Below are 14345 nucleotides of genomic sequence, written 5' to 3'. Positions count from 1 at the left end.
TAAACTCAATTTCTGAAAGCGAATGCATGAATATTTTTTTTTGGGAATTGTGAATGCATTTTCAGTATTTAAGTAAATGATATATTGAAGATGAAAAAAAAAAAAAAAATAATAATAATAATTATGAAAGATGTATGTTGCCGACTGTAAAAAAACAATTAACTGTACAATTCGTTTTACAGCTTTCGTATTTCTGAAAGGGTAGCTGAATATATACGATGAAAAACATTCTTAGACTTTAAAAGAGGCTTTCTGGAAAATAGCACTATGAAAGAAATGTTAAACAGAGTACTGAGTTTAATTTATTTCCAGTAATTAGTAAAAATATAGCAGTTTTTATTGGGCGGTAGAATAAACTTGTCACAGTTATGAATTGCAGCTTCGTCAGTAATTTAGTAATTTTGTCCAGAAATCTGACAGTAAACAAATGGACGTTCGTGCGGTATTAGTTACCCGCCCTTGCAAGTTGTCCAGACGCTTGATTATTTACATTGATCAAGCGTTCGACGTGGGCTATAAACACGCGACCTCTTGACGCCCATTTTTGCAGAAGGTAAAAGATTCACTGGATATCTGTAATCTCACACACCCCAGACTATTTGTTTACATAAATGACGCAAGAAAAAATAATCTGGCACGAAAAGATAATTGATATTAGGTGAATCCGCACCAGTTGCTCCAAGGCAAGTGTCAAAGTTCAATACGCTGTTTACAGTAAGACGCATCTGCAACGCACTCAGATCTTGTTTACTGGAAAATGACTTCAATGTTAAAATTCTGCAATATCTCTTTCAGGTAAACAAATATTACATGCCTACATTAAGGGAGTGGATAACTGCTAGTATATTTCCGTACTTGTCTACACGCACAGCAATACATAATTCAAATTTATAGTCATTACACCAATGCGAACTCGATGGTGATTCAAAACAGTATCATAGAATATTAGAAAGAAAAACTGCAGTGTACAGATAATATTACAGGAAAGTCCTTTCATACTGAATTTATTATACGAGTTGGATAAAACAATAACATGCGAGATTGACAAGATTTTTTTAATCAGTTTTATTCAGAAATACACAGCTGTAATATCCTTTGTATTACATGATAGCTTTTTGTGCTGAAACATCGAAATTTCTTCTTTCTTTACCTAATTTAGGCAAAACCAATTCGACCAACGTCTCCTACACTTATGTAATACTAAAAATATGTTCTGGCTTTATTTCACTCTACGTCAGACATGTGGTAAAATATTTTGATTAAGATTAATCAAAATAAGCCGCGCCATGAGAAAACCAACATAGTGGGTTTGCGACCAGCATGGATCCAGACCAGCCTGCGCATCCGCGCAGTCTGGTCAGGATCCGTGCTGTTCGCTAACAGGTTCTCTAATTGCGACAGGCTTTGAAAGCGAACAGCATGGATCCTGACCAGACTGCGCGGATGCGCAGGCTGGTCTGGATGCATGCTGGTCGCAAAGCCGCTATGTTGATTTTCTCATGGCGCGGCTCAAATTACCCTTGTCCCACAAGTAACATGTTGTACTTTTTTTCTTTTAAAAACAATTTTATTTATTTATTTATTTATTTGGGTTTTACGGCGCACCAACACAGTATAGGTTATATGGCGCCAAACACAATTTTATTTCAGTTTGGTTTAAACAATAGTTATTTCCAGATATGTGTACATTTCAAAACATATATTAATGCCACAGGAATGAGATGTAAGCTCCAAGCTTGTATTGAAACACCTTTAGTATATACTAACAATTACATATCTTATTTGACAACAATTTTGCTTTTCAAAAATATTGCAAAATAGCAGACGTTTGATGTTGTTATTACTAGCTCTAACCAGGTAATGAAACAGTAAGATCGAGGAAGTAGGGAATGGCACTACTTGCTGAACTGCAGAACATGAAAATAATATAGATGCTATACTTTTCTATTCAAGAAATAACAAAATAAAATAAGAAGTATAGATAGTCACATTCTAACTGAGAATAAAGTTTTAATTTGATATATCGTTATAGAAACCAATACTGTCCAACCTGGCCCTAATTTCACGAAAATATTTAAGTTTCTTTATTGACTTAAAAATTTAATTTGCTTAAATTTTTACTTTTCTTAAGAAAATTAACAAACTTAACTACTTTCGTGAAATCTGGGCCTGGTATTTCCGAAGACATTCAATGCCACAAAAAAGCATTCATGACTATTCATTTATCCAGATATTTATGCACATTAACAGCAATAAATGGTTCATCAGTTTAAAATAAGTTAAATATATGAGCCGTGCCATGGGAAAACCAACATAGTGGGTGTGTGACCAGCATGGATCCAGATCAGCCTGCGCATCCGCGCAGTCTGGTCAGGCTCCATGCTGTTCACTTTTAAAGCCTATTGGAACTGGAGAAACTGTTAGCGAACAGCATGGATCCAGACCAGACTGCGCGGATGCGCAGGCTGGTCTGGATCCATGCTGGTCGCACACCCACTATGTTGGTTTTCCCATGGCACGGCTCATATACTGCTATTATGATTTGCAATGTTTGTCCCTATGTGCATCTTGTCTTTGTAATATATAATAAACTCTAAGCTCAAAACTCTATATTCATATACTCCTGAGATTGAAATAAACTAGATTTTTGTCTCCCTATATAAATTCTAAAACTCTTAGAAAAGTCTTCAAGAAATATGTGTTTCGAAAAACAACCCGAAATATGTTCAACCACGATGCCGTTAAATCTACTATAAAAGCTATTTAGATCAAAGGCTTAGACCCAGGGATAATTATTCCAGCCTACAACTTTATCCGATATTTATAACAGAAATCTAGAAACGCAGTAAAACTCTTGATCTAAAATGAAAAATTCTTAAAAATTATCAATAAAACATGAAGCGGTAAAAACAAAGCCCATTCATGCTATACTAGTTCTTGACCATGACAGTTTAAACAACATTTGACCTAAACGGGCAGTCAGACAGACAAAAGTGAGTTTGTGTCACAACGATATTTTTCCGGACATCTGAGGACAAAAATCATGTTATAAAAGATATTTAACGCTAGAACAATTCCTTGGGACAGACAGGAACAAGAATCGTGATATGCCGATCAGGATGTAATATGGAACCTAGATATCCCGCCTATGTTCCAACAGAATAATCTATTACTGATATATTACAATAATACATCAAAGTAATGGTGTAAATAACGATAAAAATCATCACATATTCAATCAATTTTCGAAATATCAGCGTGAAATATATCTGGTATTTTCAATGTGAAAAATATCAAATATATTTTTCACTGGTATAAAACTATAAAATGGGTAAATTTACTCAAAGAGCTATAAAAATTCTTTGATTTAGTCAAAGCATGAAATAAAAAGAAAATTGTTAGTTTTACATGTAAGATAAAAACAACTCATGAAAACCATATCTTACATTTTCACTCGTGGCTATGCCACTCGTGAATATGTTGCATCTTTATTCACTCGTGAAAGAAATTTCAATCTTACAGTTACAGTGAAACACACAAATATCCTCTATATATACGTTGTATTCAATTCGTATATATAGGGGCCCTTCTATATATTAATAGATATAACAAAACTGACTTCCTGGTTTTAAATAGTTCATCTTAAAACTTTATTTTTGGTCTTAAATACATCGTTAAAAAGTGATCGAGACAGTTTTTGACAGAATTAATTTATAAAAACACTTGCGTGCGGTCTGCGTTTGTAAAGTAATCTACAAGTCATTGTATCTCTAAATTGTAGGAATTGAGAACGATGCAATAAATTGATTTGGATAGAGTTCACCATGTGTTCATTAGAAAGATATTTTCAGATGTTACTATGTGTTTTGTTGTTTAATTTTAATTGTGTGGTGTATATCTGGTGGCATTCCTATATCAGGAATCGGTTTCATATTCAACTTATTCTTTCCCTCACACTCTCTTTAGTTAAAATTGCTAATATCAGTTTTGTGCTCGTTTAAATTAAAACATTGGTCCATTTAGCCGGGTGCTTTCGTATTTCTGATTTTAAATTTTAATTGTTATCATAAATGCACATGTCAATATGACAAGTAAAGTTCTTTCCTTATATTTAGGGAATGAAAATGAAATGTTGTTTCGGACACAATGACAAACCAGTTAAAAATAAAGGTGTCGTTCACCTTCGGACTTCTTCATTGAATCAAGTATGAATTTTGCATATGCAGTAGCGTGAGAATTTTGGACGAAATGTGGGCGGGGTTTAAAGACACACCAAAATGTCACCTGCCGACCTTTTATAGTAAATAACAACTGCCTAAGGGTGTATCAATATTTCATATCAAAGTTTACGTTTGTAATTCATTTTCTGGACTTACTGATTTGTTTTCAAAATTCTCTTAACGCGACGCATTCAGTGATAGAAAATGTCGTTTCTAAGAGAAAAACTTGATTCTGTTCCTAAATGATAAAAAACTGAATGTACTGGGATAAAATATTCGACATACTGGTAAATAAGTATTAAAACTTGCTGTGGTTAAACTGAAAATCAAAAGCGCCACGTTTTCTATGCATAGAAACAAAACATAATTACAATAAAACGAAAAACATAAAAAACAAAACAAATAAAAACAAACAGACTGTGAAATTGACAAATTATAGTGAACCTCTGCCTACAGCAAATACAACGGACAAAAATAGCAAATATGCTCTTTGAAGTATGTCAGATGAATTAAAAAATATACTTATGTTTAAATTTTGAATACTGTCTAATTAAACAAACAATAATCAAATATGCATTAATAGTGGTGAGTGCAAATATGTAAACTACGAATTTTATTAAAAAGATACCATGTTTTTTAAATAACGAAATCTAACGTTAAAAGAACGACGGCTGACAGCCGCCTTACATAATCATACAATACAGATAAAGATCGGTCAAGAAATTTCAGAAAACGAGACGGCTTAAGACAAATTGCGAAAACTTTTAACCTTAATTTATAAAACGTATAAAAAAAACAGCAGGGAAATTATTCCTTTTAAGTATGATTACACTCATTAATTGGCTTACCATCCATCCTGTTGCCAATCCATCCATCCATTTATCAACACATCCACACATTTATAAAACCTGTCTTCCGCAGAAAACTACTTCAACACTTGTATCTGCAACAAATTTCTTTTTCACTTGTCAGACTCACAGCTATTCTCTCATTTGCATATACCCCGCCTTACAAATTAATCAATATTCATGACAAAATAAAACCCGCCTACCGCGACGCAGTGTTTAAAGGGAAGCTATCAAATCTAAAACTTTGTCAGTATGGCAAAGATCATTTCCCTTGATCCTGATCTTCGGAAAATTCGCAACAATTCCCTGTGCACAACTTATGTGAAATTTACGACCACTATGTAACCGAAGGCAATGCTTAATTCTTTGATGCAATAAAATTTACATGCATAATACCTGTCGTGTTCTATGTATAATCACACCGATGAGATTGGCCTTGTGGTGTTTTGACAGTACCCGCGATAGAAAACCATATTATATTCAACCGTAAGGGACATCATCATGCGCGTTATAAGGTAATTACAATGAATAACTGAAAATATGCATGCATAATTTTTTTTATTGAGTTTCTCTTTCAAAAGTCTTTTCTGGCGGTCTTTCTGGTACTTCACAAGTTTGACAACGTGTAAATCGTGCCTTAATGTGCGTTCACCAGTGTTTAGTAGTAACCCATACTTTCAAAAGAGTGAGTCAAGCAAATAGTTTTACGGACAAGTAATTTTACCTCCTAATACATATTAATAGGTCGTGAGACAAAACCCATTTTTTCCTGATTAAGAAGAATAAATAACACATGAAAAATACGTGTTATTACAGAAAAAATACACACTCTGACTCACTTTGTATTGTACAAAAGAAAGTAGAGCCATATCTTCCACGTTGGTAGGATTTGACCCTAATATGGTTGCCCTGTGATGTGACATTGAGTACTGAGGGATTTAATGAGAAGCTAACTTGATACATGAAGCTCATTTGCGGCCCGCCACAGGAGGGTGTTTGAATATGATGTAGGTAACCGCACATCAATGGGGACCGACAACTTGTAGGTGTCTTTGCTGTAGAAAAACGCAACAAAATTAATTAGAAATCACAGCAGCTTTGCCATTACCACCCTTGAGACGGATGAAAGGTCAACTGATGATGAGTGTAAAAGACAACTGAATAACAAACCAAAGAAAGAAAAGAACCGTTTGAGAGAAAAGAAAGTTATTTAATATCGTTAATACAGAAAAAACGACAAGGTGGAAAAAACTACAAAGGAAATCTGCAGTAAAGTGACCAAAATAAGCATATAAAGTGTTTTTAACCGAGTATACCGTACAGAGTGTCACATTTAGCTTTCATATATGCTTTTATTTACAATCCATCATAAGAGATGTGCAAAACTTTGCTACAATGGAGCAAAAATTAATATGTCAAACTGCAAAAAATCTCATATTCCGTATAAGTGCCAACAGAAATACGATGTTAGCCGCTCATCGGCTCTAATGACATAGTTTCTCACATTTCAGTATTTCTTAGTTACACAGCCTTGACCTCACCCCATCCCCGAAAATATGCTTCTTCTTTTTCTTTTTCCTTGAAAAAGTAGTTATCTTGTTTGATTGAATAAATGTGCTATTGTATTGTCCTATGTGAAAGAATAAAAAAAATCTTTTTTTTTTTTATTTGGGACTATCCCTCCGTTTGCAAGATCTTTACTCTGTACCACCATTTTGCAAGATGTCAGTGCAGAAAATAGAATTATCGGGTTATATTAATTACGGCACCAGACCGCACTGTAGACCGCAGATCAGGCATAAACAGATCTTTCCACAGCACAATTACAAGCACTTTGGACTACAAAGTATACCATTTTTAACATTATATTTACCTTTACAATCTCATTTTTAGGAGAATAAAACAAAAACTGTATGGGCAAATGCAGTGAAATACGCTTAATAAATATCTGTATTACATCAACAAAACTCGTAAAGCTACGGTAAAACTGTTATCCATATAGGCTCGGTATAAAAAAATACAAAAACCCAGTCTCAGGTGAATTTCATTTTCATTTTCTTAATTAAACGAATACAGTCTAGATAAATGTTGATACAAGTTGAGCTAGTGCAGTTGTTTTGCCAATTTTTAGTAGTTCAGGCTCCAAATAAAATCTGTTGATATGTAATAGATTGTGCAAATGTTATAATTAACAATCTTACGATGCTGATAAGCCATTTGGCTGCATGTGGGGTAAAGAAAAAAGTTAATAGCAATAACAAGTGCTATTTATTGTTTTCAGTGCATTGTCGCGTATCTCTTGAGTGCAGAAAAGGTTAAAACACAACAAAATGAAGAGGCAGAAAAAAAACATGAAATCAAAATCGTGCAACAAACTAATTTAAGTGAAATTATGACATTTTGATCACAATAACAAAATTAATATAAAAAAATCGATTTAAAAATGTTCAATTTAAGAAAAGGGTTCAAAATCGCACGGTGGGTAAAATTCTATGTACAAACTCCTATCGTAGTGTATTTCTTCATTTAAGAACCAACTCGACTTTAAGTCAGCTTATGATTTTACGCCCATAAGGAACAACAACAAAATCTTTTCAAGTGTGCCCATTTTAGTTCAAACTGAAAACATCTTGTATCTAAAAATACGACGCCAATGTGTCTTTGTGAGGCAAAAATGTCAATAATCAATTAGTATCATTAAATACTTCAGATTATAGGCAAACTGCAATTGCGCACACTTGTATGCACAAGAACACGTGGGTGAACTAGGTTCAGACCGCTATCATGAGCAGACGGAGATACTTCGCCTGATGTATATTCCAATAGTAGTTATTGTTCTTTGAATATATATTCAAGCATGCTTACAATACAGTGCCTCATTTACATACGGAGATCTGTCTCTAACAGAAAACAATTATACGCCTATACATTCGTTTTAAGGAACTGAACCTACTAAATTAATGCCAGTTTTTAGCGCTTTCACTAAAACTTTCATAAATGACATATTTGGCTTTTAAAACCAAAGCAATTAGTGATCCGGTTGTCAAGAACTACACACTGTCTGCAAATGTTTTAAAATTTGACTTTTATGGGTGAAAAACGGGAAAATCTGAAAATATGGTGCACACTGACGAGACAGGAAGATAGGGGACAGTGCGGAAAGATGATGCAAAACTTTAACAAGATAAATTGATTAGTAGCTTTCTTGTAATGATTACTGTCTCGATAGGGTGTACCAGTAAAGACGCCCGCATTGGTATAAAAGCAAAAAACCCAGATGTTAAATGCAGTGTTGCCTTAATCAGTCTACATTTTTTCTTTCAATAACACGATTAAAATCATAAAGTTAAAACGTTCAATTGATTAAAAAAATCCCAAACATTTAAGACAGTAATTAGCCTGTTGTACTGAAGAAGATGTTTGAAAATTTATTTGTACCATATTAGACATTAGAAATCGAATTGCTATTAGTGACTTTCAGAAATAACACAGTCGGTCTGCACGTGACACAAGTTAACATTTGCTGGCACTTTAGGTGCTGGGTGATACTGTAGATATAAATATGATGTAAACTTATAATTAAGAATTTTAAAATTTAAATTTCTAAAGGGACATGCACAAGAATTTTGAAATTTGTGCATTGTACTGTTATCTTCATTACATTTTCTTGTATATACACACACTTTGTAAACGTGAAAATAAAAGTGAAAAAAATAGAGAGAATATTGATTGGGCTTTTCAATTCTAATTGTAGAAATATGAAAATGGTGGTAAAAGAGCTTTGATATGACATTTCTTTAAACATATTATAAAATTGGGCTGAATTACAATAATTATAATACTGGTGGAATTTACGGAACTCTCCAAACCAGACCTTCTGTTGCAACCCCTACTGTTGTTAACTACAACACAAATTCTATCGAAGCTTTCGGTCATGGTCGTGCAGAACTGAAGTTTGGTTCTTTTGCAGCAGAATTTATTACTTAGGCTGCAGTCTTGATTTATAAAGCAATAATGAGATACATCATGTTAACAAATGATTTAAAATGCAAATTCTTTGCAGAAAGGTTTTACGAGTTATGGAAAAATATGCCGAAAGTTGTTTTCATTGGATTTCGCTGTAATAGTTGGTGTTCCGTCAAGCCACACCTGTCAACGGACATCTTAAATATTAAACAAACCAAAGTCATTTTCCTATCTTCCATTGAATGGATTCCAAAGTACCTGTGCGCAGCCCCAATAGCCTATGGTGTATAGGAGATCCTGAAGACACGTTTTTTGATTTCCATCCAAAAACCATATAACACTGATCTGAAGGACCAGTTACATACACATGACCAATAAACTATTAATAAAACTTTGCCGTCTTGTTCCGAGCGTTGTAGAACACTTCATCACTGTAACAGATATCAAATTGAACAATACATATCATTGACCATGTTTATAAGCTCAACATCTCTTTTAGTATGAGGTACAAGCATGAACAAGACAAGGAGAATACTGTCAAGTTTGTGAAAATATAAATCTACATTGGAAATGTGTAGCGGTTGATATACTTAAATTATATTAAGCATTTCTATTCGATAATCTTAACGAATCTAAGACATTTGCATCCCATTCACATCCAGATGGAAATGAAGCGCATATAGATATGGTGATAAAAAAATGTTGTCAATATAATTGTACAGCACTCAACCTGAGAAGCTTAACAAAACTCTAAATGTATGAAGATCTCATTTTGTTGAAGGGCAAAGAAAATGAAATTACGCCATGAGGAATAACGCCAAATGAGCACAGCCCTCCCACATTTTACCCATATGAGACTCGACAGCTTACATAATTGAGCCGTGCCATGAGAAAACCAACATAGTGGGTTTGCGACCAGCATGGATCCAGACCAGCCTGCGCATCCGCGCAGTCTGGTCAGGCTCCATGCTGTTCGCTTTTAAAGCCTACTGGAATTGGAGAAACTGTTAGCGAACAGCATGGATCCTGACCAGACTGCGCGGATGCGCAGGCTGGTCTGGATCCTTGCTGGTCGCAAACCCACTATGTTGGTTTTCCCATGGCGCGGCTCATATAACATTCCACAGTCCTTAAGACCATAATCATGTCTTGTGTTAGATACGATTTAACAAATATAATGTTCTTTATGACCATTGACAGAAGAGTAATTGTATAGTTGCTCAAGTGGGGATTCTGACATTATTCACAGCAGATTTACATGGTATATTTGTGATGAACTGATCTATGGAAAGTCGTTAAATGTAATGCACCTGATAACACAGTTATCAAATTTAGATTTCAGACGGACAGTCTTCACATGTTTTACTCCGATATTTTATGTTACATAGGACTGATACAGCGAATATGACGAAAATAATACAGAGCCATTACAGTATGTTTTGCATGGGTAAAATGCTTCAAGGCATTCAGTGGCTCATCCAAGATTTTATCCGATTCCATTATAAGGCTCAAAGAACCGGTCTCTATCTAGCTCAAGTGATTGTCAACAGAGTGTGCAGTTGTCATGAATGTGCAGGTCTCATAAAACCGTACGGAAAAAAATATCAAAATTATAAGTGTATGATTTTAACATATGTTTTGTGTACGTAGAGTTTTTTGTAAATTAGTAAAAACTTTAAAGATAAAACATAAATAAAGCAAAGTCATTGCAATGCAATGGCAGTATACTAGCTGATGTTTTAACTGATTTATAAAGCACAGTGCAGTCTGTCTGTAAAAACGGGACGATTCTACACTTTTTCACATCGGTTCTTCGTAAATCTGTTACTGTATCATTTCAGTGCACGTATCCCCGCCCCTCTATTTCAACAATATATTAATTATTTTGCCCGACAGTCTTTTCCGGAAAAAGTCTTCTTTGTATCTAATTTTTGTTACAACAAAGTGAATTAATTAAGTGCATGACATATCGGATAATTCTAGCTGTTAATAATTTTGACAATCTGGTGGGTAGTGTCTACAAAAGACCAAAATGGTCAACAAAAACGCGAGATAGCCATCAACATCTTATTAAAATCACCACTTGACACAGTGACATAATTAATGACCAGGTGGACACCTTAACTGGACAGCTACTAATTGAAGATGACCTTTAATACTTTATTACCGTCACCAACTTCCGTTATGTTTGAAAGCAAAGAACGGGAAAAACTTTCATGAAAAATACCTAATGTATTTGTTTTCTTTTGTATGTGCATGTTTAGAAGCAAAAGATGTAGAAAATTAACGGATAAGAAAATTGTTAAATGAAATGATAACTTATACTAACTACCTCATTATCATATCCTGTGAGGCTTTGCAAACATGCACAAGGTCATGCGCTTCGTACATCTACAGGTGTTTTAGAAGTTGCCATAGAAAGCCAAAATAAACCTTCATCGCCACAACAAAGAAACATTAAATATTTCAGTCATAAATGAACACGGAAGCAACTGCTTGTGCTCTTGGAAAGAGGTCCGAATTACATACACAGGGAAGAATAGCATCTAAGTAAACTACGCGTGATCTTTTGCTCATACCTCTTTTGTCTCTAGCGTGTTGTAAAGTCAAAATGTAGATTAACTGTAAATGTTTGTAATTGCGATACCTTGCAGTAATGTACAGACTCACATTTGAAATTCTTATGAATGGAATTTAGAAAAGCACATTTAACGTATGTTGACACATCTTATATACAGTTTATTTCAATCGAAAACGTTTGATCCGCGAGTTTCATGGACAGGTTATTAAGCGGTACAGAATAGAAGTTAATTCATCCAACGGATATAATGTTGTGTCAAACTGGGTCCAATCCGCAATTAACAAACCACGAAAGCGCTGAAGAAAAAAACTCGTAATTATTCCAAAGCCTGTTGAAAACAATGGAAAATGCATCACTGGAGACGTGCTTTATTAGAGGAAAAAACACAACAAACGACTCAGACATTGTACTACCATACTTGTGGCCTAAGGCTACCGATTTAATGCAAGACTAAACTGAGTTTCCATTGTTACGGAGTCCATAAGGCACTGTCCGACGAACGCAGAATGGCATTTTGATTCGTTAATGAAGATTTGGGAGCAAGATGATTGCACGTGTTAAGAAAAATAGAATGTATTTGTATCATTCTAGCTCTCGTTTTCCATCGAGCTGTTTTGGCGATTTGGACAGGGTTATTCGTGATGCGCCATCTTTCTGACATTGATATTATCGTGTTCATATTCCGAATGAGATTCTGGTATGACAACAGCATGTTGTTTAACCACATTCATAACACCTGATAGTCTCACTGCGGACAAAATTTGCATAATTTTCTATAATTAAATATTAAAATGGAATGGCTACAGAATTCGAATACTAATGTATATTACATGATGATGTTGTTTAAATGATAGCAAAAATGTGTTCAGGCCACTACATTTATTTTACTTTTCATTGTACATAATGATGCTTTGAGTTTTTATGTAACGATATCGGATAAAATTAGCAACGACTGATAGGTCAAAGACCGAAAGGTCAACATCAGATTTTATTAACCTTCACCCTGCTAAAATGGACTGCTCCATCATTCAGTTTGGGCAATACCATTTATTATTCGAAGGAGTGTTCACTGAAAATTTACTAACTGAATAGCGAACAGTGCAGACCATGATCAGCCTGCACGAATGTTATAAAACTATTACAGATTAAAATGATTGTTGAAAAACTGCGGTAAGTTTTGTGAGCTCTTGCAATTTATTAGCAAAGAGATATTAACTTAAATAGACAACAAAAGAGAATTTATTTTTGAAATACCAAAGTTTCAAAGTTTCAAAGTTTATTGGCATAAACCATAATCATAATACCATAATCATTGTGATTAAACGATACTTTTAAAACAATTTGTAACCCTTTATGTAAACCATCAGTCAAATTAGTCAATCAAATTATCGATGACAGATTTCGTAATGTCATCAACATTAAACTCATCGACTACCAGTTTTATGCGTAAATGTGTCATTTCATAGGAATTTATTCCTAAATTCAATTATTAAAGCTTTTAGTTTTAATTGAACAGGGACATCATGAAATACCAATAAAGCAATTAAAGATTTTAAATGACATATGCGTTATCTACAAACATCAAATAAGAAATTTAATACATGTCCTTACATGATCAAAAATGAAAGTTTCCTATCAGAGATGTCGTTCTTATAGTACGAAGATATATACATTTGTTATGAAAATATTTTGAATAAATCGAAATCGTTAATCAAATTCTAAAATTAATCTGTAGAAAAGATTATTTTTCTTTACTTCATGTGCATCAATATACAAAAACAAACTAACCACACTTTTACTGGTCGCTTAAGAAAATTTGTATCGGGTGCACGGAGATTTTAATTGAAATGTTTGACAAAGTTCTCAATTTACATGATAATATTCATTTCAAAAACGAACACGTTAAATCTGTTTAGATTGAAAAAGGCAAAAACAAAGTAATTTGAACGACTGTATATTTGTAGGATAATTTTATTTCATTAAACGATTACAAAATCCCACTCACTTATCGCATGGACAGAGGGAATATTTTTCTGCAGAAGCCTAATTAAACAGGCATTACAATGAAGAATTCGCAATTATAAGAATGCATTTAATGACAAAACTAAAACTGCGGGAATCAAGACGGTAGCGGTCGTGTGGGAACCGAACATCTCTGGCGAAAATAAAATATGACAGTATCAAATGGCTACCACTGACTCAGTAATTGTTTTTCTGTCCATTATGGCTTCTGTGTCAATATTAAACAGTCATTTTATTGTCTCTTGTTCATGTCACAAGCCAGTAGTATTATCAATTAATTAGTATTACCGAGTTCAAAGAGCAAAGTAACACGAACGTTTGCCATTATGAAAATCTTTAAAAATATTGCTTTTGAATATACGAGGTACAATAACAAAATGAATGCCGAGCCGAAATGTTTTCCCAAAGAAGACGAGAACGATAGCAAGGGCCATGTGCTTCGTTTTTTTTTTTTATCTAAGTTACAAATAGAGACTCCGCACTGAACTGGTTGCATAATTATTTGTGCATTCTCTAGTAGCGTACAAACGCCCCCGGCAAGAATTGTGTTGTGTGTGCAGGTGCTATTGTCTTTGGAGAATTTCATCTTCTAGTAAAAGTAACACAAGCAGATCTTTGTTCTCTTTCTCGTTCATATTCGCAACTGTCATTTTCTTTTTTTCTTGGTTAAATATCTTTAAATGAATATATTACACTCCCTAAATATCT

General features: G+C 34.0%; 1 protein-coding gene across 3 annotated transcripts in view; it reads right to left on the bottom strand.

Moving 5' to 3' along the window:
* LOC123524781 (transcription factor AP-2-beta-like) overlaps positions 1-14345 on the bottom strand; it is an 81132-nt gene that overhangs the window by 49495 nt on the left and 17292 nt on the right. Inside the window, exon 1 of one of the 3 annotated variants that reach the window (XM_045303248.2) lies at positions 5069-5203. The exons of the other annotated variants lie outside the window; for them this stretch is intronic. Coding sequence (XP_045159183.1) covers positions 5069-5119 — 51 coding nt within the window. The 5' untranslated portion in view covers positions 5120-5203. Of the gene's footprint in view, positions 1-5068; positions 5204-14345 lie in introns of those variants that run through there. 3 annotated transcript variants of the gene reach the window in all.

The sequence above is a fragment of the Mercenaria mercenaria genome, chromosome 3, assembly GCF_021730395.1.
Source record: "Mercenaria mercenaria strain notata chromosome 3, MADL_Memer_1, whole genome shotgun sequence".
NCBI classification, from domain to species: Eukaryota; Metazoa; Mollusca; class Bivalvia; order Venerida; family Veneridae; genus Mercenaria; species Mercenaria mercenaria.
Note: the sequence above shows the minus strand (reverse complement) of the source record. Positions and strands in the feature narration are given on the sequence as shown.